The sequence below is a fragment of the Columba livia genome, chromosome 7, assembly GCF_036013475.1.
Source record: "Columba livia isolate bColLiv1 breed racing homer chromosome 7, bColLiv1.pat.W.v2, whole genome shotgun sequence".
Lineage (NCBI taxonomy): Eukaryota > Metazoa > Chordata > Aves > Columbiformes > Columbidae > Columba > Columba livia.
The window spans coordinates 19,307,410-19,332,516 of record NC_088608.1 but is presented as its reverse complement, the minus strand read 5'-3'; the positions used below and the strand labels follow the sequence as shown (position 1 = coordinate 19,332,516).

General features: G+C 38.3%; 1 protein-coding gene across 8 annotated transcripts in view; it reads left to right on the top strand.

Moving 5' to 3' along the window:
* Positions 1–331: 331 nt before the first annotated feature.
* Positions 332–25,107, top strand: part of GRB14 (growth factor receptor bound protein 14) — a 66,162-nt gene continuing 41,386 nt past the window's right edge. For 2 of the 8 annotated variants that reach the window (XR_010473674.1, XM_065068686.1), the window contains exons 1-2: positions 332–1,163; positions 2,759–2,891. Coding sequence is in view for 7 of the 8 variants with exons in the window: in XM_065068686.1 (XP_064924758.1) it covers positions 397–1,163; positions 2,759–2,891 (900 nt within the window). In the remaining variant the exon portion in view is untranslated. Of the gene's footprint in view, positions 1,164–1,307; positions 1,431–2,758; positions 2,892–18,822; positions 19,053–20,161; positions 20,731–25,107 lie in introns of those variants that run through there. The other 6 variants (XM_065068684.1, XM_065068685.1, XM_065068688.1 and 3 more) reach the window with 6 other exon arrangements.

Here is a 25,107-nt window from a genome sequence, read left to right as displayed (position 1 = left end):
GAAGGTTTGTCCACAGAGTTGTTTCTACAGGGGGCTGGGCTCGAATTATTTGACATTTTACCAAGCTGACTGACTTGGACGATTTTACCCACTCTGCTTGGTGCCACCAAACTGTTCTTCATACAGGGAGGGGGTATTTTTGATTTCGCAATAGGATGATCGCTGGCAAGGATGGCTACAGAATTGCCACATCGGATTTCGTGTACATAAGGCAGAGCAGGACCTGTTTTCCTCAGTGGCCCAGGCTGCTGTGGAAGAGCCCAAGGTCCGAGGCCTTTCCACTTTCTGCTCTTGTTGGAGCTGTGGCTGACGCCCAGTCCTGGGTCCAGCTGCTGCTTCTTGGCACACAGGTAACTGGTCTGGCCCCCGTCGCAGAGCAGTGGGGCAGCTCCGTTAATGATTTGTCAAGGCCCTTATACAAGTGCCAGCTCCGTCCGCGGGAGCGCGGCTGGGCCCCGTTGCGCATCGCTGAGCGACGGGCCGGCGCTGCCCGGGAGGAGGTTACCGGCCACCCCGGGCACGGCCGCGTCACCGCCCCGCTCAGGCGAAGGGGCCGAGGGGCCCGGCGAGCAGCGCCCGGGAGCGCTGGGCCGTTGTGTCGCTCGGCGGGGCAGCCCGGGCCGCCACCTCCCCTCAGCCGCCCCGACCCCTGTGAGGCGCGTCCGGGTGACACCGTGGCTCAGGGCCCGGGGCCGCACACCTGCCAGGGCCCGCCCCGCCCTGCCGCCGAGGAGCGGAGGTCTTCCCCGCCTCGGCGTGGCGGAGGCAGCCGGCAGGGCGCAGCTCGGCCCCCGCCCGCTCAGCGCTGCCTCCCCGTCGCAGCACGGAGCCGGCGGCCGCCCGCCCCCGCCCGCGCACGTGTGCCGGGGAAGACGCTCGGTGCCGCTCGCCGCCCGGGCGGCGCTTCCCCCTCCTCCTCCGCGGCGGAGCGGAGAGCAGCCTCCGCCCGACACCGCCGGGGCCGCTCGCCGACGTGCTTCCCGCGCGGGCGGCCGCGCAGCCAGGACGTCGCCGCGGCCGATGGCTGCCCCGCTGCCCGGTGTGCCGCGCGGTGCGGGGCGGGCGGCGGAGCCCGCGAGTGGCGGCCCCCGCGGCGCGGCGCGCTGCCCCTGCCCGCTTCCCCGACCCCCTGCGGGGGACCCGCCGCCCTCGCCCCCCGACAGGTAAGGCCGGAGCCCAGGAAGGCGCTGGCAGCCCTGCTCGCTCCCTCGAGGGGCCGCCTGCTGCCGTCTAGGGGCGGGCGGGCGTCCTGCGGGCGGGAGCGCGGGGCCGGCGGGTGCGGCAGCGGCGGCTGGGGAGGGGACGGAGCGGCGGGCGGGGGCGGCCCGGTCCGGGACTGGCCCGCTCCTCTCTGGAACTCAAAAAGTTATTTCCCGGCCATGCAGACACTTCGCTCCGCCGTGGATGCATCTCCCCCCTACTCGTTGTTGGTTTGTTTTTTTGTTTTCTTCTTCTGAGATTTCCCAGTTTGAGGTGACCGAACCGAGCCGCTACTCTCTCAGTGCAATGTCTCGTAATGTTCGTGAGATAAACGGCTTCCCCCTTAGCGATGCCGCTGTGGTTGCTATCAGTGATGTGCACCTTGTGTTCCTAACCTCTCAGGCTGTTCCCTAAAGGCATTGGTCTCTTCTTAGTAAAGGAAGCTGTGAGCTAGCTTGTTCATGAAGCGTCTGATCAGTTTTGGTGGACTGAAGTTTAGAAAATCTCAAAATACTGTACACAGGATTTTTCACTCCTTCTTAATGCTAAATATCACTTTAAATGAATGTTTGGTGAGGATATCCAGAATGTCAAGCATCTTCATTCTGCATTGTTACCTAACTATGATGGGTTTCCCTGCTTCGTAACAATTAGTATGCGAAACTTGGAATGGTAACAGTGAAGGTAATGAAAAATACTAAATTTGGAGCTATCAACTTGTAGAAAAATCTGGTTATATGTTGGCAGACTCACATACTTGGGGTACTTGGGTACTACTCTTCAAATGAAATCAAGTAGACAAAAGTGCTACTCAATATTTTACATGAGAAAACCACGCACTGTAATGTACCCAGCAGTCTAAACAACCACATTATTAATGTGATACTTTAAACCAGCACGTAACTAAGCTTTTCAGCAAGTACAACAGTGGTTATCTTCACTGTTACAAATACTGTTTGGTGATACTTAGGATGCAATCAGATTTAAGTAACCCGCAACTGCTGAGAGTTTTTTTTTTTATGATGGAACTATGGAGATTCAAATACAAAAGTAACTGAAACCAGAAATGAGTGTATTGCTTTGCACTATTTTGTCTTGTCTGTCACTTTCATTCCTGCTTCTAGGGAAAAAAGTTTCCATTTGTTTAAAATACAGTTGTGATGTACTCAGGAAGTGTTACTGAGAAGTTACATGCATCCCCTGTTGTAATATGTGTACATAAGGAATGCCATGAACACAGGGACAGCAAAATATTTACTGTTGTCCTTAGGAGCCAATATAAATATATCTGTGCTCTTACTCTGCAAAGACACATATTCAGACAACTTTATATTTGGAGCTGAATACTTGGATTGCTTTCAAGTAGTGTTAAGCACTGTATGTTAATAGATTCAGCCTACTGATTTAAAAAAATAACTGCACAAAACAGCTAATTGCTGCAACCAGGAAGCATCGTGTTATTAGTGCTTTAGTATTTCAGGCATTGTGGTTGAATGTTGCAATTTTAACAGCAGTTGTTACAATTATCACTTGATATATTTTTATTTTGTTGAATTAGGAGAAAAAAGAAAGATGACAATATTTTGGAGATTCCATCAATTCCAAATCCTTTTCCTGAACTGTGTTGTTCTCCATTTGCATCAGTTTTGTCAACCAGTCTGTTGCCCAAGGCAACTTCAAGAAAAAAACAGGTAAGATTTATAAGTTACTATTTGACAAATTCTAAATTGGTTTCATGAAAGCTTGAGGAAAATCCCAGTTACCTGTTAAGTTATTTTTCTAATAAAGGTGTTCCATATTTCTGTAATTTGGTGAAATTTTCTCTGTAGGTCATCGATGATTGTAGAAAATGAGGTTTCAGAATCTGTGACTTGAGGCGTGACTGTTCTTTCAGGGAGTCTACATGTGACTCTGCAAAATTTTCGGGTAAAGCAGAACCAGGGGGCAGGCAGGCAGTACTTTATGTCCTTAAATGAGAAGTTAATTTCTTTCTCTTCCTCCTCACCTCCAATTACTGTCATCAGAGCTATAGCACGGAGGGTTTTAACAGTCACCAAGCAGCTTCTTTTGTCTGAAGGTCTAATTTTGCCAGGATAATTGAATAAAACCAAAATTGATGGGGAAGGAGCAATTGCTGTGTACATGGCTATATTTTATATGCATGTGTTTTTATGTGTGTGTGGCTGATGTTACTGTATTTCCATAACTACCTTAAACTATAAACCAAGGGAGGTTCTGAGTGGACAGACAGGTCTGGCAGTGCTCTTAGTACTGTTCACGTACAGTGTATTTATTATCCCGAGCAGGGCTAGAGGTTAAAGAGGAAAAGTTTTCAGTTGATGGAGCTTACTGGGCTGAAGATCTGTTTCACTCTGAGAGTTTACCTGTCTCATTTCTCTTGTCTTGAGACTGGAAAGCATTCTGACAAGGAGCACCTCTCAGATGAAGGGTTCTAACTCCCTCATGTTATCTTTTTTGGTGGTCTCTGAGATCCATGGCTTAACAGTTTCAGGGGCAATATTGGAGGTATAAGAACTTACACTGCTGCTGCTTATTCAGTTTTTAGATTTGCATTAAGAAATTGACTGGAAGTTGAAGTTCCTTGGAGTTGTGTTAACTTTTCTGAAGCTGACCAGCCTTGTCTGTTTCTCTGTACCTGCCAGACAACTTCACTAGCGAAGTCTTCTTTTTTCAGCACCTTAAGGAGGAATCTTCTCCCCTCTTCTCCAGTGAAAAACTTTTATATGTCTGAGAAACTGAATCTATCTGACTATGTTTTGCATGTTCTCTGAAAATAGCTATGGTGTCTTTCTAGACTACTTTTATTACTTTTAGTTCTTTCCTACAACAGCAATACTAATCTGAAGCATTTCTGGCCAGTGCGTATCTAAACTTTGCAAATGCAGTGGGATAAAATTGTGCTAGTTTTGTCCTTGGGAAGGTGGAAACATTGGCTGTCTCTGCAGAGGCAGGAAAAACACTGAATTGGTAACATTATCTTTCAGGACATAAAGACTAGAAGTCACATTTGAAAAATTAGTTTAAATGACTCATGTTGCTGGCTTAAATTGCACTCATTGTGGTAATCTTTGTTCTTGCAACTGGAAAGTAGATTTCCCAAGCACGATTTAACACACAGAGGTCAACAATCTGCTTTTGTGGCCTGTCATGTTTGAAATTACTGACTGGCTTGATCAGTTAAGCCAGCTAAGCGTTAGCTTCAACCTCTCAGAAGCTGAAGTTCACAGCTTCACTGATTTCACTTCTGTTTCTTCATAAAGGGTCTTGTCCTACCTTTGTGACCATTACTGCACACAGTCCTTCCATTTCTGCTGGTTTTCCATTTAAAAAGGCAGTGCTCTCCATGGTAAAAGGAGGATCAAGAGCAACTGGTTTGTTGACAGAAGTGAGCTAAAATAATAATGGTGTCTGTGGAGGGCCCAATCCATTTTCCAGTTACCAGCAAAACTGAGAGGAATCTTCCTGTTATTTTCTGAAGTCACTGTAACAAGGCCTTGGTTTCTGCCAGCCCTTCACCTGGATGTCCCTTTATGGCCAGTGCAGGAGAAATGGTACTGGGCTATTTAGACCCTTTGTCAGACTCAGCATGACTGTTGTAAAGTTCTTCGTCCGAAGTTATTACAAGTTAAGGCCAAATGGCAACTGTTCAGTTAAATGACTATCTTTGACATTCAGGTTGAAGTATTCTCATATGTTTATAAAATTAATTAGGTTTAAAAAGGAAAGGGAGGGAATGTTAAGCAGGTGCGCAAAGAGACATGAACTGGCTGTGACTTTGACTTCTCACAGTTGGCTGTGGAGGCTGTACTTGGAAATGTTGTTTTTTCCACCCCATGTTCTTATTTTGCCAACTTCATAACAGCTCTGTCTGCAAATGCCTTATCTATGTACAAAGATTTCATTGAATATAGCCCCCTAAGTCATGCATATTACTGCCACAGTTTGATGGTTTCCTAACTCTTCAGAGAAACCAGCTACAATTAAGGACTTTTTTCTTTTTTTAATAGTGTTGGCAGCTGCCAGAATTTTTTCTGTTGCCTCTCTGATGATCTACATATGTTTTCAGTGGTTCTTCTTTTATATTGCTTTATTTCTGATGTAGTTTCATTTTCAGCTGTGCTTTTAACTGCATGCATAATAAAGAAAAATTACAGAGTGAGTTTCTACTTATGTCTAGTAGGTAACTATTATCAAAATAGGTGTTTCTAAAAGAAAAGAAAAAGAAGTTATGCCTCTCTTGTCTGTTTTTTCTCTCCAGAAAAGATTTTCTTCTTCTTCTTCCAGGGAAAAAAGAATTTGTCACGAACGTCTGCTCTCTTATTCGTAGAACCTGTGACATCTGAAATCTTTCCTCTTATGAATAGATTATTAACATTATTTTGAATTCTTGTTTTTCTAAGCTGAAGTTTTTACTGTCTTCTGATGATCTTTTATCATAAGCCTCTCAAAATGTGGAACACGCTCCTTGAACAGCATGTCTGTTTGTGGGGTTGACTTACTGGCAATAAGTTTATAAAAGCAAATTGGTAAAAGCCACGTAGCAGAATAGTGAGTTGCCTCTGTGCTTGGAAAGTAGGGCATCTGTGTATCTGAACGTTAGTTGGTCTGCCTCATCAACACAGCTGTCCAGCTCCTTTTCCCCACTGCAGTTTGGAAGAGTTTTTGTTATATCCTTGCAGACAATCATGATATGGTAACAGTAATTAGAGCAAACTTTCTTTTAAGAGGTAACCTTGACTATTATTTTCTTTTTTTAATTAAAAAAAAAAAATGAAGGGAGGGGGAATGATGGAGGTCAAAATAAGGAGTAAAAGTACAGAGTCAGTATAGTGACAAATTTTATTATCCTAGAGGGAGGACTGGCACCTGGGAGAACGGAAAGAACAGGCCTCTGTTGAGCTGCTGACAACATCCAGACTTGTGCCTCAGATGACCTGTTCTCAGGAGAGCATTTCTTGGATGTGTCCCTGTGGAGCTGATATTACAGTATCACACCTGTGTTTGGGAAGATGGTACTTTGAGATGTTTCTCAAGGAGGGTGGGATTATGTATTTAACATCCTCATCCATAAGGGAATAATGTGGAGATAAAATCAACTGCCGGACATCTGGATGGGAAGACCACTTTGTAGATTGCGTAATCCCTTCTGTAAGAAATCACCAAGTATGGTATCCTTGCAAGCAATGTAGGAGGCGGTTGGGTGCTTTTGGCATGAATAATATTATATATGTTCAGATAAATTGAATTTTGTGCTAGAGGGTGGAAGACTTTTATCTGAAAGGCCAAAAAAACCCCAGCTTTCCACTCATGTCCAACACAGCATGGTCAGCTAGGTTCACGATGGGAAATGTTGCCTTCCTGCAAAGAACTGATTGTTTGCTGTTATTAGGTGGAGTGTGTGAACTTGTGTGGGAAATCTAGTTGTGTCTCAGAGTCCGTGTTCTCTAAGAAGTGACAAAGAACTGAAAATATAAAACACTCTGTACTTTTGTCTCTAATTATGATCAAAATGGATATTAGTAGAGAAAAAAGATAACTGTAAGAAAACACACTCTGTTCTTTAGTGTAATTTTGGTTTTCTTTGGCCAAATGAACTAAAAAGAGGTTACTGTAGTTTTACAAAAGCTTAGTTTTAAAGTTTTTCTGAAAATAAAACCTGAATAATTTGCACTGGAGTGACAGTTCTTGCCCTGCTCAAGGATAAGCCAAAAAGTGTTTCATCATAAAAGTAGTTCAAGGTAATTAGTGCCTTGTTTCTTTAAATTAAATTAGAAGTGCAAAAATAAAACTCAAGTAAATCTCAAGGTGAAGAACACTCACATCTTTGGAATTTTATCTTGCCTCTTTTGTTTTTCTTGATGTTCTAAACATGTAGATATTTTTATCATTTAGAATCCAAATATACTCCCACAGTGTTCTTTCCAGGAAATCAATTGTATAAAGAAACCTCAAATGCACATTTGATTGTAGTGGATCATCACTTCTCTTTTTGCATTAACAAAGATTTAATGTAAAGCTCTTTGGCAAAGACAAACTGAGAGGAACTTTATGACAAAGAGCAAGTATTTCTTTAAATGTGCTCTATTCTAAGTTTAGTAATAATATCGAGCATTGACTGTTGTAACTGGATTACCATTTCAGTTTTTACAGTTCAGGGTCTTCTAGTTTACTCACTTGAAACCCCATTCTTCAAAATTTTGCATATCATTTAATTAGCAGACATAAATGGCTGAGTATCTGGTACTTAGATTTTTTCATGACTGATTTTTTGGCTGAAATACTTGTTTTCTCTTGGCTTTTAAACAATGCTAATATGAAAGGATTTTTTATTGAAACTTAATAATTCATGAATTTGCAAGCAATTTCCAAGGGCTGAAATATCTTTTCCAACCGAAAGATGCATTAGTTAAATTTACCCTGTGATTCCAGTCTATCTGTTTCTTGCCAGATTTCTTCCCATGTTGAAGAAATTTGCACCATATCCTCCTTTATCAGTTCTCAATCTTTTTTCCTTCCAGCTCATAAACATATATCTGGTTTTCCTATATCTTCCCCTTAAATTACACAAAGAAAGACTTTGAGAGGCAGAGGCAAGAGAAAAACTCTTTCCAACCAGTTTACAGATTAACAGAAAAAACATCCAATATAGAACCAACATAAAGAGCTCTGGGTTTTTTGTGGTGTCTCATCTGGTGGTATTCTACTCCAGTTTCTGTGCTCTGTTGTTCATTTAAATGGCCATACCCTCCCACCAAGGAAAGATTTATTGTTATTAGATTATCTTAAAATTATTTAGAGCTCTATTAAAAATTGCTTTTTTAAGGCACGGACTTTCGTGCTTTAACCAGTCACCTTAACATTGTTGCAGAAAGTCACAGGTCTATATAGGTAAAAATCAGGAGGCAGATTTGAACAATTTCTTATTTTAGCAATAAGGAATATCACCTGGTTTATCTTGAGGTGGCCTAGCACAAGCTGTCTGATACAACCTGAAGAAGCTTCAGAATAATCACTGTTTGTGTCTTTTTTTTTTTTTTTTTTGTATTTTCCTTATGTTGGTCCATTCATTAGTGTATCTTTCTTACAGAGAAAATAAATTGCTCTCTGTCAAACTTCAGAGTGGCTCTCAATGTTGTTGCAAATTAACCTTGTACTTTGTTACTGTCCAAAAACAACCCAAGCCAAGCCTCTAAACATTCTAACTTCACAAAAATAGCATGTCTTTTTTTTTTTTCTCTTTTCATTTCTAATAAGCAAGAAAACAAGGTCACTCTAATTTTCTGGTTACTAGGATATTGCCTCTGCAAACTCATTGCTTAATTCACTTACATCAGGCAAATGTTAGGCTTAAATTTTTACTATTTGTAGCTATATAAAATAAAATAATCATCAGTATTGTTAAAGATTCTGGTATGCATTTTGCCAGTGATTTTCAAATTTGAATGATTTAATCATCCTTTTCAGTTTGATTGTTTTGGCCTTCATCAGGCTGGAAGTAAAAACTGAAGTTTCTTATCTTTTCGGTTTGGACTGTTTTCTCAGTACGAGAAACTGCTTTTTCTTGGCTGTTTGGGAAGTTATATTTGGAACAAGAAACTTCTAGTACATTGCAGTAGATCTAATTCTTTGTGTAGAAGACCTTCTCTGTAAATTCGGAAATTTACTTGAAATTTTTTACTTGAAAATTGAAATACAAGAAAGAGACTTGACAGTTAAAGCCAGCTGAAACTGCAGGGAACTTCTGCTCTGATGTTGCTGAATCACTTTTGATAACTCAGTTTTATTGAGTTTGGCTTTAAAAGATTAAACTTTGATGAATGGAGCTTAAATTCTCATAATTTTCAGAAAGGAATGAGATGTGGTAGATACTAACACTGTTCTTATTCATAATTGTTTCCAGGGATGGGTGCATTTGTTTAGGGTTAGACTGGAGAAATGAGAAGTTCAGGACATTTTGTAGCAGCTCCATACCTGCCATAGGCAGATCTGTAATTATTAATAAATAAATATTTTATGGACAGGTCTTTTTCCAGGTGGCTTCTCATTGACAGCATCATCAGTAGGTCATCCAGTGGTAAGTGAGGGATGCAAGATGTCAGTGTTGCAACAAGAGAACGCTATTGACATCTTCCCTTTATGGACCGCTGTCTGGATGGTGTTTTGATCAAGACAGATAAACATTCCCATCTCACTTCCACTTTAATCAGGATAGTGTTTAGTAGCATACATAATTTGTATCATTTATTCTAGATTAACATTATGATTCATATTGAAGAATTTATGTGCATTGCTGTTCAAAGGCTGTATTAAACTAGAAGACCTGAATTTTGTTGTTTTTTGAAGCAGTACTCCCAGGGTATTGAGAGCTTTTCTGTTTCTCAGAGGATTGCTTTTGTTACAGTTGTAAAAGATTTAAATGACAGTATGTATATTTAAAGTTCATGTCTGCATATCTATGAGAGCTCCACTGATAATTTTCTATGGCTTTTTTTCGTTGCCACAGCAGATAAAAATGAGACTGAGCCTTATGTATTTTTGTATTTCTTGTGTTTTTTCTCCATTTAGGTTTTACTTAACTTTCTTTTCTGGTCTTACAAAGATTCTGTGTTGCTGTTCTGGTCTACTTTTGTCATCTCATTTACTACTATTTTAAACACCTGCTTTATTTCATGTTCTGCTGTTTTTGTAACATAATCTATTTAATAGTTGCATAGTATTGAATGAGATGTGAGTAGTCAATGATGAATAGTTAACTTACCTGAAATGCTAGGTTTGGTAAAGCTGAAAACTTAGATGTTTCTTATTTATTGAAGGTTTACAGCTTTCACCTCCTTTGAAGTAAAAGCTGTGCAACAAAGAAAATACCGAGTAGTTTACCCTACATTTTCAGTACTGGAACTAACATAAGATGATCAGGAATTTTATAACTTTTATAACAGTATAACTTTAGTATCCTATTGTTGGGCATTAACTGAAGAATGGAGCTCAAACTTGGATCAGTTTCTGTTAGGAGTTTTGGCTAATTTCTTAGCGTATCACTAGATTGTTTAATTTTTGATGTTGAGGGTTATTATCTGTTCAAATCAGAACTTGAGAACTATGAAAACAAGCAGAGGAATATCCCCATCCTACTTCTGTGTGTAAACATTGCCACAATAAGAATAATTTAAATTTTATATAAACAAAACATACCTCTGCATAAACATCAACATTAAACCTGGTTGGTTTTCACCAGGTGGAATTAACTTGACCATGCATATAGAATAGTCTTAAATATTTGTGATTGGTTAACCAATTTTATATTCACTATACATATTTTCTTGTAAATTATTTACAATAGATAGCTGAAGACTTGTTCTTTCACATGATTAATTCCAGAGCCACTAATACAGTATTGTGGGTTTTTTTCCACAGTTTTTCCTTCATGATCTTTTTAGCTCTTTGCAGTGGTAAATCTTGAGTTGTACCAATGTATTTAAGAAGAGAAATCTAGCTAGAATTTTAATGGAAATTGTACCAATTGGATATAGTTAAGGCTCCCTACATCTCTTCCATGCTTTACTTGCCTTTGCTTTCAGGACCAAGTTTCCTTTGTGTAAGAAAAAGTATAGAAACTGACAATAAACCTGAGATGTCTCATGCTTCTCACCAGCCTGTTTCATATATTATAGTAGTGGACAACTGATAGCCATGTCTTGACATCTGCGGATTACTTAGATGAGTATCTTTAGGATAAGAGTAGTCTTCTGTTTGGTACTTGCATAGCTGGAGCCGTGATGGCCGGGCAGTGAAAGGGCATCAGAATCCTGTTACTGACAATTGATGTTGATCTCGTGTCTGTGTGTGTGCAGGGGCAAGAACTGATAGAGCTGCCAGTTGGTGATTTCAGGGCTCAGGGATTCCAGACTTCTCTAGCAGCTGATTATTTCTATGGACAAGCTGGGATATATCTCTAGCAATGGTGAAATGCTGTGATGATAAGGGACAGATGACAGTAAACCACTGGCCATATTCTCTTTGTCTTCAACATGTTTAAAGCTGTTACATCTGAGAGAATTCAGGCCTTTATGACTGCCTTTAATTTGGGAATGAAGATAAAGGGAAACCTTCAAGACAGAATACTTAAGTGTGTCTCTCATGTTAGAGTCCTGATGGGAGTCGCCTCAAATGGGAAGATTAAAAAAACCTGCTAATCAGGCCAAAGAAGATTTTTCAAGAAGGGCAGTTGTGGGAGGAGGAATTAAGAGGGAGAAGAAATTAGACCTCTTTGCTCTACTAACAGCGTGAACTTTCTTTTCTCCTGTTTCAGTCGCAGTAAATTCATTTGCAGCTAATCAGCTCACATTTTAGCCCAATAGTGTACATTATATTTAATACTTAAGTCTCAAGAGGGAGATACATATCAGTTATCTTAGAGGTGTGCCCGTGCTTCTAATTAGGATAGTGATGGATTGTTCCTTCCTATTTCTAGTGTGTATGCATACGCTGCATACCAATATATCTGTCTGTTTGCTTCTTGACTTGATATTATATCCACGGAAAAACAAGATAGAGTAGCTTGCCTTGTGATCAGAATTGGATTTTTCAGTGAGTGCATTCTTAGGCTATAAATAGCCTTTTTACTTATGATAACTCCTGTTACTGATTACATTAAGACCTGGAGTTTATGAACAGCTGCAAGCACTTGATAATGTCACAGAAATGGTATCAACTGTTGAGAAACAGGCTGGAAGTTTCCAAGAATTTCTTCTCATAATCACTAGAATATACTCCTATGTAGTGAGAGGGAAGCCTGTGCAATATGAGGTTTTTCTTGTAACTCAGTTGACAGAACTTTTCAATCAGGCTTGAACCTGTTGATTGCAAAAATAGGTAGCTGGAAAGCACTGCAAGGCGTGTGCATAACAAGGCTTTAAGATCCTACAAGTTTGTGAGGAGAGCTGTTGGGGATAGAAGATTGCATTATGCTGTTTGATAGTGCAATATTTAGAGAGCAGTGTTCAGCTGCTTTTTTATTTTTTGCCATTGTTCTTGCAACGTGAGCCCTTCCACAATCATTCAAGGGGACATGAATGATCTGGTAAGAGAGGATTTTTTTTCCAGCTGGTGTGATTTTTTATTATTAGGCTTTTCTCTATCATCAGCTCCTCTCTGATTAGTGCGTTGTAGCATTAGGATGCAGGAATAGTCTCTTCCATTTTGGTAAGCACACAGAATCTGCCTGGTTTCTGTCTAACATAATAATTACTTCTTAGGGCTGAAGGAGAAGTGTCCACATTCTGATTTTCATACTTTATCTTAGTCCCCATATCTGTAATTTTTGACTGGCTGCACTTAATATTTATAAGTGATTGTTCTCATTAAGTTATATTTTTAAAGCATTTCCTTCTTTGAAACTTTCTCAAAGTATGGTGGTGCAGGGGGACAAGGGGTGTGTGTGTGTGACTCACTTGTTCAGGAGGTAGCAGCTGTGTAATTTCAGATTGTCCTGGAGAGCTGTTTTACTTCTGCAGTAGTGTTGTGTTAAATATGAATTGTTCACTTAAAATACACCTGTGAGAGAACAAGGTCATCTGGACTTCTTAAATAGGGAAAAGAATTGATTTTCACAGTTGAATATTAAGGGTCTTGTTTGTGATGCTGAAGAAGAAGGTTTAAATCCTTTCCTCAGTTTGAAGTGATCTGGATAGCAAGTCATTGCTCTAGATTGAGCAAATTTAGCTTTTCCTTGTGTTTTTCTAACCAATAATTCTGATAGAGATAATTCACAGTTAAAACTTTTAATAAGCAGTATTCTATAATAGTAAATTACTTTGAGTTTATTGTGTTCAGGCAACTTCGGAAGATGGAATGTTCAAAGGAAGTTTCTGTGTTGTCTCCTGTGGGCAACTCATTGGGCAGTGAGATCCATTTTTACCCAAGTGTCCACATAACTACTCATTGGTATGATCATAGGGTAAATATCCTTCTCATTCAGGGAAATGAGGAGCAACTATGAAAAGGATATGCTGTGAGTTGGTGTGTGTTTTTAATTCTTCTTCTTTTTTTTTTTTGTTTACATCAGAGGTCAGTTTAAAGGATTTTGAAGGAGAGTTCCTCTTAAGTTACTTCATAGAAAGCCTTGTACTTCTGACCATGTTGTTGTTATTAAATAATCAAAGATTAAAGCATTAGTACATTTTTGAAGTAAGTGAAGTATCCAGCAGGAGTTCTGTAACTTCGTTCCCTTTTAGTAGGCATTGTGCAAACATATAGAAGACTCACAGGTATGAAAGGTAAGGTCAGTCTTATAGTATTCCTGTTAACATCTCGGCAGTAGCTGGTGAAAGCTTATGTGAGGAACAGACTTTAAGGAAAATTGGAATATGTAACTGCTGTGCCAACCAAGACATGTAGAAGACATGATATTCTAAAGAAAGAGGTCTTTGGAACAGCTGAATGATGAACTCATCACGGTTCGGTGTTATTTTTCTTCTGGGATGGAGACTTCCCAAATCCCAAATGAGCTTATAAAACAGAAGCTACTCAGCTTTTCAGGCCCAAAGGAGAGGCATTTTTAGGATAACTGCAAAGAAGTAGCATGTAAGTTAGTGGAGAGGGAAGGACTGAGTAGGTCTAGGCTTCTATAGAGGTATTGTGGAGAAGTGATGAAAAAATACTCCCAATCTTTGTATTTGTGGCTTATACATTGATACTAACCTTACATGAATCTTGTTTATATCTTTCTAAACTATTCCAGGAGCATTACAGTTTTGAAGCAGGGATTGTACTTACCACATACAAAAATAATGTTCTGGGAAATTGTTGGTATACACTCTTCTAAGTAAGATTGAAGAGGATATTTACTATTGTGACTCTGAGGTAAAACACATGACCAGTTCAGTCCAAGCAGTCTCAGTGTACAGTGAGGAACATACATGGTTTGGGGAGCTCCTGCACGTGCTTGGCTGACTGCTGTTGTTGGTCAATTTCTGTGTAACTGAACTAACATGAGAAAGGCTTCTCTTTCTGAAATGAAACCAGCTCCTTCGGAAGACAGACATATGGAGACAGTAAAACTGAAGCCAGTGATTCAGGCGTGGCACCAAGAAGCTGCCTGATGTGTCTTTGTCCACTCGCTTCCTGCAACCTGTGTTTCTCTTTGCTTTGGTTCTATGTCTGTTATTAAACACATTTTCCCGTGGAAAACTACCACTTGATAAAAAAAATTTTCTAATGCAACCAACCTGTAGTCTTGACTGCAAGAAAGTACAGTAGCTGGGAATTTTTATCCAAGCATCTTGTTTTAAGTGTGTTTAAGGATCAACTCAAGTCAATTATAGCTATAACCAGAGGCAGGAAGGCAACTGGCACATGGGTTAATAAATCAAGCATAGCATTGAAAAGGGGTTCAGAGTTCGTGTGGTGCATGTTTCTTGGCCAGCAAAAGGACAGCAGTCTGCTGAGAACTCTGGTGTATTTGGAGATGGCTTTTCAGTGCAGGTTTTGGGATCTAGGGTTATCTTGATTTTCCCTTAAACTGCGTGGGCATGGTGTATTGTTTGTTGTGCCATGGGCAGGCTGGAAGATAAGTTGTGCTTTTTTTTTATGACACATGGGCCTCTTAAAATAGCATTTAATAGGTGGATAATTGTATAAAGAGACAGAAGAAGAGTCATCCTTAAGGCTCAGACTTCATTGTGAAGTTCTTAGGTATAATATGTATGTTGCTTTACAGGTAATATAGTCTGTTCTAGTGCAACTGTTTCCGCAGAGGAATCAGTCTTTATCAGCCCTCAAAGAGGGTGTCCTGTATGTTCTGCTTAAGGAATAAGACCTTGTTACCTTCCTTTGTATAAGAGACTATAGGAGTAGAAAGACAGCTCCTCAGTCACTTTGAAACCTTTCTATTTTGAGATGGTTGTTGAGAAAATTGTTATTTGCCAAACATATGCAAATGTACCTGTGCAGAAAATACCCTGTACGTGTTTCTACAGTCATGTTGATGGTACTGACTCTTCTTCTAGTAAAGAGACACTGACAGTCTGTGTCAAGCAGACACGAGCACTTTGTCAAGGAGTGCAGATAGTCCCATAAATAACTTACCTGACTTTATGTTGGTCTTGTGTAATAATCTTCTGCTTCAGCTTAAAGAAAAAAAAATAGAAAAAATAGCATGAAAGTTTTTTGTATGCCTTAATGAATACATATAATCTCTAGATTTATTTTTTTTTTTTCATTTTCAGAAGCAAAAGCTGGGTCTGATTTGCTCTTGTTACCTATAAATGCCCACATTCCTGAGTTATGTCTGGCAGAGCCAGGAATAGATGAGCTGTTGTGACTCCATATCGAGTGCCTTAAGTACATCACTGACCTTCCTCTACTAACAAGATATCTCTATTCCATATGTTGTTATAAAATCCATACTTGTTGCTACTAACTCTTCCTAAGAGCTTTTCAATTCTTGCCCACTCAATTTAGTAATGCTTTCTTTAGTGGCAGTGGCAAGAAGCAGAAGTGGTTTATATTTTGAAGTATCTAAAAAGTATCCACACAATGTTTTCAGAACTGTATCTGGTAGCTTAGTGACAAAAATAGGAGTGAAAAGCTGCATGAACATATTCATTTTACAGAGCTCTCAAGCAACTGAGCTGGATCTGATTTCCTTCCTGTCCAATAGCACCAGCAAAATTCTTTGCAAACCTGCCATGAACAAGTCAAGTCTTCTACCTGTAGGACAAAAAGTGATCATATATGTTTCCATGAAGGCATAATGGGCTTTCAGAGCCTTTCTGTATTTCACATTTATCAATAGAACTCCTCTTGGCTTTCAGATGGTGAAGTGATTATCCAAGGTTTGCACTTAGAAATTAAGATGTATTGTTTTTATTTTATTTTATTTTATTTTATTTTATTTTATTTTATTTTATTTTATTTTATTTTATTTTATTTTATTTATTTTATTCTTTTTTATTTTATTTTATTTTATTCTTTTTTATTTTATTTTATTTTATTTTATTTTATTCTTTTTTATTTTATTTTATTTTATTTTATTTTATTTATTTTTGGTGTTTGTGAAACTTAAGAGATGAATGTATTCATGTATTCATCAATGTAATTGTTAGTACTCGCGTGAAACTAATGTGTACTTTCATTAGTATAAGCAAATTACTGTAGTATTTTTGCTTAAAATCAGTCAGATCTGAATATTGAATTTTTATTACAAAGTGTAACACAGCACTTAAGTGTTTGCTTACTTTCTAAATAGATCTGTTTTTTATATCCGACTGGAGAAGATAAAATACAGATAGTCTCACTGAGGAAGATAATCCTCTGCTGCACCTTGCGGACAAATAGGTCAATATTATTCATAGAACAAAAAGCTGCATGTGCTTTTCAAGAGCCAAGGACCTTCAGTACCCAGGGGCAAGGAAAAATGGCTTGGGTTATTTTTGTTTCTTTGCACTAATGCAACGCACCGAGATTTACAGTTACTGTTTCCCAAACATTTTTCCATTAGATCCAAGAAAAAAAGATTGTAAAGGGAGTTTTTGTGTTGCTGCAAAAATAAGCATATCTAATATTCCTGGGAGTAAAATGCCTTCAGGATCAGGCTCTGGTACCACAAGTTGTTTTCTGAACCTTGCACCAAAATTTTGAAGCTGTGTAATGGTATTTTGAGAACATATTCTCATAGGAAATAAAAACTTTGTGCCTGAAAGGTAAAAACCTAATTGCGAACACTTGACATTTATCATAGCTATCTCTAATATAAAAGTATGTTCGTTCCAAATACTACAGAATTAACTCTTTAAACCTGATCTCTGGAATAGCTTTTTATCCTCCTGATTTCTCAAAACAGTCGTCAGGATTTTGGACTGGAGCTTAAGAGAGAAAAATAAAAGTAAATAAATACCTTAAACCTTGAAGATCAGTTGCTATGCATCTGTTGCTGCTATAGACCCAATGTAAAATGAGTCAAGTTAAAAATGAACCTTTATTACTGAGCCAAGGAAATGGCTAATATTTGCTGTATTTTAACTGGTTTTATGGTTTAATTAAAAGCTTGTTTTAAAGCTCACGGAACAAAGATTGAATGTGTGTCTCCAAACTGTTTTTGTGACTTGGCGTCAGTTGCTTATCACGTTTTTTCCACCCTGCATGTCTCAATCAAGGACAACAGGTTTTGAAAGTTAAGGAAATATTTGCCTTCCTATTCCTTGGCAGTATTTTATTACTACTTGAGAGCTGCAGGTAAAATGCCACTGCATTGTGGGTTTTCATTCTGGGGAGAGACCTGCGTTATTTTGTGTTTACAATGTTTGTTGTTCTTGTTCGTTGGCGGAATTTACCAAAGCCCTACAAATTTTAGGATTTCAAGAAAATGATTTAGCATGAAAACAGATGCTTTGAATCCACAGATTCTGTAGTATCTTACTGTATCTTACTGTAGTATCTTATGTCCTGGAGATGAGACTTTCTTCTAGACATTTTGAGATTACTATAGAGTGTGCTCGTGTCCAGTTACTGAGGAAAAACCACGATCAGTATGATTTAGTGAATTTTAGCATGGATTATTATAATATGTGCCAAGTCACTTCTGAATGCTTCTAGGACACATGTACCAGATGTGTGTTAAATAATATACCTCCAGTAACTCTCCGTGGAACTGCAGTAGTCTGCATATCTGATACCTTATTGTTTGAGATGTCATGAATACTTAATACAAATAATTTTTACAGAATGTCTTCAGTCTTCTCCTATGGTGGGCAATGTTTCTGATGCGAACTGCTTGTTCAAGAGTTATAAAAGAAATATCCAATGTCACAGTTCTAACATCTGTTTAATAATCAGTTTACAACAGGTTTATTGCTTATTCATGCTGCATAAAAACAGAAAACATTTTTCTGCTGTTTATCATGTTACAAGACCTTAAAAAAAGATTATAGCCTGCCTTATCATAAAAGCAATGCAAAAATTTGGCCTTTTTGACAAAGAAGGAAAGAAAAAACCCTGGCCTTTTTGGTAGAAACACATTAATGAAACTAGCCTTGTTATGCAGGTATTTGATCCATGAAGTACATGTATGAGTGGGGCTGATCAACAACTTGAGCTCATAAATAGTCCTAAATTTCACTCACTTTTAACATTTTATGTGCCACATTTTCAGGCTTTTGTTGCACTGCAAAGTCAGAACTTGCATTGCTTTAAGTAAAAGGGGAGTTTTCCTGCTGCTTTGAATAAAGATGGTTAAGAATCAGAATTAAGCTTCATGGATTCAGTGCATCTCTTCTTACGCTCAGTTACTTTTCTGAAACCCTGAGATCAGAAGCAATGAAAAATTCTGTTTGTTGGAAAAAGCCAGGAAAAAAAACCCCAACAACACAATAACCACTCAGTGTAATGTGCTAAACACATTCTTTAATGATTTGGATTTTGTTTTGACATTGAAGACAGGGTTCCAAGTGATAGAAATGCTTGTTGTTTTGCTTATTTTTATAGCCAGAGATATCAGTGTGGGCCTTTCCAAGGACAGAAGATGAGTTTTCAAGCTCTTTGGTTGGTTGATTTCTAGTTAGTCCTACCCCAGTATCTTCTGTAATTAGCTTTGGGTAGGACTGGATTCACATAAACAGAGTGACATTTACTACCTTCTTAGACTTCACTTTGCACTGACTCTCTCCTGCTCCTTTTTTGGGAAGTTGGGCTTCAAGGACTTTTGCAAGCTACTTTGTTCTGCTTCATGTTATCACCTGGATGAAGGTTGGCGACTTCTGTGAAAAGCAGACATGAGTTTGTCTTCAAGAAGAGTAACATTGCCTGCAGTTCTGCCAATAACTCTGCAGAAATGGGTATGGCATTTTAAAGCAGCCTTGTAATTCCAACTGTACTACGGGTTGGTAATATATCTGCTTAGTATAAATAGTGTTTAAAATAAACAAAGCTATATTTAATTTTTCACTTAATTTTTTAATTTCTCTAGTCTAATAAGAATTTTTCTGATAAATTTAGATTTTAAAATTTTATTATGTGAAATATATGTTTACATAACATAAATATATGTGTACACAATAGTGTGTTTGTTACTATGCTTTTTTCTCTGTTATTATAATTCTGTACCTTGTGCCAGAAATTGATTTTGCTTACAGACTAGTTTATTTTTTTAAAGTGTCATAATTGCATCTCAGAATATTAAAAGATGCATCTGTAGAAGGCTGTGATACTGTTCCTAATAGAGGATTATTGGAATCTGCTTCCACAGGATTTGGATCAGCTTTAAAGACAACATACAGTTGCCACACTCTCTCTGGCTAATGCCTCAATAGTAGATGTTCCATCATGTATTTTGGGAATCAGGCTAACACTCTACGGTGTTTCCCTGTAGCCACTGTAACTTGCCTTTTTTGGTTCTCTCATTAAAATGTGGAAGCAGTGCAAAATCATTATGCTTGTGTGCACTAGGATTGCCCAATGTAACTCTATGCATTGGGGATATCTATGAAGTTAAAAATACACGCAGAAGTGAAGTATGGAAATATGACTCTCTGCTAAGGCAGCTATATTAACTTCTAAGAAGTTAGTTCAAACAAACTGTAAGTAATTCATTAGCTTGATTTATTTTGTAAATGTGTGCATATTTTTCAAAAATTCATTGCTCTGTAATGTGCCTGAATCACTGATAATGGACTCTTTTGTTCCTCAGAGGCTTTTAGTATGCCAGCGTTCTGAAAAATGAAATTTCACTGAAATATTGATACAGTGTTAAATGGTTCTCATGAGCAATTTATACGGGACACAGCATATACTTTCTGTGGTGTAAGTCCAATGTGTCTGAGGTAGTATATGAACACATAGCTCATATTGATGTGGGATGTATGGTATTCTTTCAGATTACTTCATTGGGCTGGAAGGGAAGCCTGTGAACATACAATTTATTGTGATTCATTGATACAGATTATGCTACTGTCTTAATAACATGATCATATACTACTTTTCTGGTATAGTGACTTCCCTTTCAGATTTAGATGTGTGCAAGATGTGCTCTTAAACAGTTTTATGCTAACGATTTGGTATATGTCTGTTATACTCCTCAAAAATACCCTTTTAAAAATTGTGTTTTAACTTCTCAGCTTTCATCCTCTCAATCGTGTGGTTCCCCTGTCTTCTGCTCTCTCTCCTCCCAACACCCCCCTCCCCGGTCTCAAATCTTTAATTGTCATAGTTACTTTATTTTTGGCTGTTCTTTGGTTATTTGTGTGTTAGGAGATGAAGGTCTTTGTTTTTGCAGTGTGTCTTTGTGTTGGACTCCTCTGGTATGCATACAGCAGTACTTGGTGCTATGTGGGAGGGGAGAGATATGTAACTTTGCTGAACGTAGCTTTCAGAAGACTAGGAAACGCAGTTTTAATTGTACTGTATATTTTAATGGATTGCTTTTATTTTTTTTTTCTTTTTTTTTTCCTGCTGAGAGGTGAGCATCATTCTCCGAGGAAACTTATGGATTTTTCTTTTTTGACAAATGTGTGGCAAGTAAGATCATTTCCTCTGCGTTCTCTCCTATATTAAAACATAAATATTTTCACACTACTATCAAATTAGCTGTCAACAGTTATTTGCTTTACTTCTCTTTATCTTTGTAAGCCCTAAATAAAAATAATGGGAGTAGGAGGGGGAAGCAGCACAGGATGTTGCCTTCGGTAGGTAGGTAGATATTGAGTTACACACAGTTGCAAAAATTCTCAAAGGCATGTGTCCTCACAATACGCCAAATTTAATTCTCCTGTTTATGCTTGTGATGTTTGCATCTACGCATGCAGAATTCCTCCTGAAAGTATGTCTTGTCTCTATTCAAAAGGTGCTTTTAATATTTCTGTAGCAGTACCCTGATTTCTGGAACTGGAGTACTGCAGGGAAAGAGGGCAGGAAGGCCGGCAAGAAAGAGCCTTGCTTGTAAGGGGTAACATTTGTGAATGCATGTGTAAATTTGTTTTTGTTTCTCATGGACATTAGAACCTTAAACATCACCTTCTGCAGCTTCTATTTTTTGCAATGCAAGAAGGATCTGGAAGTGTGAAAATATTACATTAGCACTGCATAGTCAAGAGAAACTTAAGTGTTAGTTCATAAAGTATTATTTTAGACTATCTATCACCCCTCTATTGTTGTTTCTTAAATTCATGGAATGGGTAATTGGGTAAGAAGTCTAGTTAAATTATGATACTGCAAAAATTGCAAGTCTTTATTTTCCCTCTCTCACAAAAGGTAAATTTTGCATTATCAATGTGCTAATCTGGCTGTTCTGCAAGTTTCTTGAATACATGGGTTTTTCTAATTTTCATTCGAATTATCTAATATGCTTTGTCCAAAATTATTTCATACTTCTTTCTGGTTTATAATCTGATATGAAGTACTTATCACAGTTGACATGTTTTATTCTTAAGTAATATATTTTTAACTGAAGCTACAGGGCTTCATTTAGATTCCAAGGGGTCTTTTAGCACAGGCAGAAAAATGACTTGCTTAATAAGCATGGGGAATTATGCATATTGAGTACTATTAAAACCAGATTTATAATGTGTATATAGACTAGACATAAAATTAATCCAACACAGTGAGAATAAATGTCTTCTTTATCTTTTGTATGAATAACTTTGTACTCCTCTAAAAATGTTTTTAAGACATTAGATTTAAAAGGACAGAATACATTCAAAACATTGTTTTTCAGTCAAAGATGAATGATTTATTCAAGATAAACACATCTACTAGACTTGTAATGTGGTAAGTAGAAGAGTACTTATGCACCTGATGTTGGATGCAAGGTGAATAAACAGTGACAGTTGTGGGTTTTTCCACAGCAGCTGGAAACTTCATAGCATCGTAGGTCAGACAGTGTTAAAAAGCCTTTTTTACATAGATGGTATATATTGCAGCTGAATAATTTCCAGTGATACCTGAAGAGACTGCATAGTGTCTTCTAAATGGAAGAAACATTGATTAGAAAATGAGCATGTGATTTAGATTGCTCAAATCTAGGACTGGTATAAGCATGCAGATTTAAAGATTCTCTTGCATCTTTATTCCATCTATTTTTTCTGGCCTGAAATCACGCGCTGCTTTAATCAGTACTCACCCCTCCCCCAAGGAAAAGTGGTCACTTAAGCGAAATTGTAGCGAGAATTAGTAATGTCTGTCTGAAGGCTAAGGGCATGAAAGTAATTTTTCGGTTTTGCATTTGGCTTCCCTGAGATGAAAGGCCAATGTGCTAATCCAGGATTTTTACATAAGGCACTTTAAGTGACATGATAATGCTGTCATTAAATGGATACCTTTTAGAAAATAACTGGAGGCAGACAAAGCATTCATGAATGAAGCATCTCTTCTTAAGAACAGTTTGAAAAATAGGCATTTAAAGATGCATAAATAACATCCATGCCCTTTTTGTCTTTTGTGCAGTAATAAAAGAAATGCAATAATAAATAGTATAATACAATAATAGAATAAAAGAAAAGGTAACATCCTGCAAAGTTCTGAAGACAGATGAGAGGCTTAAGTGGGAGATAGACTTCAGTGTGCTTTAAAGACTTTAGGAGCAGTGGTCAGAAATCCTATTGTGGTTGTGGTGAAGTATTTGAATCACTGTAAGGTCTTAATGGAATGTTTGTTTTCATGACTTACTGAGGGGTCTGAGAGAAGATAATGGAGATAACCACAGGTAAAGCAGTAAAATAGGCCTGACTGGTAATTCAGTATAGAAATAGATCTTAGAGATCATTTACTAGGATAAAGCATCAGGATAAGTTGCTACTTGATCTGCAGAGTTTGATACAAATAGTGAAGGTTTTCAGCCAGAATAAGAGTTGAGGAAGGCTGAGGAAGAGGAATATATATGGGAATGAATGAGCAGAGACCCAAACCAAATTCAAGAGACTGGTAGTGTGTTTTTTGAAAGAAGTTTATGTTTAAAATTGCTAGAAGACCAAGCTAGTATGTGGGCTCAAGGAAAGGTCTTGCCACCTTTATGTATTTAACATGTGCTAAAGTAGCTGCATTTTGTTTGCGGAGATTTGGAATTCTTGCTTCCTCTTGATCGTACATAAAAACTTTGTCCAAACTAGTTTTACAAGTATCTACCTCCGATCCTAGTTTGAGGGAGTGTACAACTTTCATCCTAGCTGTGAGAGGATTAATGAACTGCCTAAAATTTGGTCATCTGTCAGACTAATTGCAGATGCTAAGTTACCTACTCAGGATAGAGGCCGCCATGATGCTGGAGATTTGGTTTGTGAATGGTAGGGAAGGAGGGTGGCAGACTATAATTTTCTGTTGTGGAAGATCTGGTTAGGTCCAGGGTACTGTTAGGAGAGAGCTACTGAGAGGGCCTCCTCACCTCCTCAGGGGTAGGTATTGTAGGACTTTTCCCCTGCCTGGTGATGTTGGTGAAATAAATCTAGATCTAATACTGTACTTGAGAACGGTTCCGGGACTAGTTTTTACTTAGAATATTAGCAGGCATCTAAAAATGGATCCAGCTATAGCAGTCTTGTACTGCTTGGTCAGTCCTATTTCCTGCTTTGAATAACATGAAACTGGTAAAGCTTCCTACTGGTTTTGTTGTATGTAAAAATGATCCCACATATATAAATGAAATCACACTGGGACTAACTTTAGCACTCCCTATGGTTCAGCTGCTGAGGTGGGGAGAGAGGTTTTATTCTATCCCATGACATTCCAGTCTCTACAAGCCATCAGACTCTACAGAATATTTTGTGCACAAAATCATTAACCATCTATGGAGTTTAAAATGTACAGCACTATGCTGCATAGTTGCTATGAAAGGTAGATAAGGATGTGTATGTGTATGAGAGAGAGTAATAAGTGCACAGAGCTTTTAAAAAAGTCTTTTAAAAGCTCAATGGTTTAATACACTTGGTCATTACTTGTCTCTTCTGTAGTTTGACAAGGTTTAGTGGCACAATTAGCGTTGCACTCTGTCTCCTCTCTGTCTTCAGTTCTTGAACAAATCTTTGATATGTTTTTCAGTTTCTTCTTGCCTTCTTTGAACATCTAACATTCTTCGTACAGTAACCAAGGAAATTGGCAGTGTTTAGTGCTCTACTCTGCTCATAATCCTTTTCTGTTGGCAGCAATCCTTTGGAAAAAAACAGCTTTTTCATCAATTGAAGAAAGTACTTGGCCATTTTCTAGCTCTTGTACTTTAGTCTCCTCTCGAATAAATTAGGCTTCAAGAAGTCAAAACTTGACCTTCAGACTGTGTTATCTGGCCTTGAAGTATATCAAGAGTTATTGCTGAATAGTTATTTCTACTGGTAGAAAACCCTGCACTGATTTTGCTGCGCTGCTGTATATGAAGGGAGAAACTCAACAAACTGCACACAAAGTGTTTGCATCAGTCCTATGCGAAAAATCAAATTTCCCTTGCTTATATGTCTTATGTGCATTACTTTCAACACACAATACATAAGCAAGTACCTGAAAAACTAGAAGATTTTATTTACTTTTGATAAATTGAAGATATACTAATGTACACAAAGAAAATTCATCACTGTACACCAAGGAATTATACATATTTAAGTTTGCTTTCTTCCTCATTTTCATGGTGTTGCTATGGGTACTATCCGTGCCCTGTGCTCTCCCACTTGTTTTTCTGCCTGTGGGTCAGGAACAGCAGCAGGACCAACCCAACAAGATGCCAACTGCCTTAATGACCTACAAAAGAAGTTATGACTGCATGATCAAAACTTCTGAACAAATCTGAACCAATTTAACTGAAAATTTTACCCTGGTTCCAGTCCATTTTAGTCTCTTACGCTAGTGGTAAAATGTTTTGTTTTTTGTTTTTTTTTTTTTTGAAGTTACCCTTATTCAGTTGCTTTCACCCCTTCATTT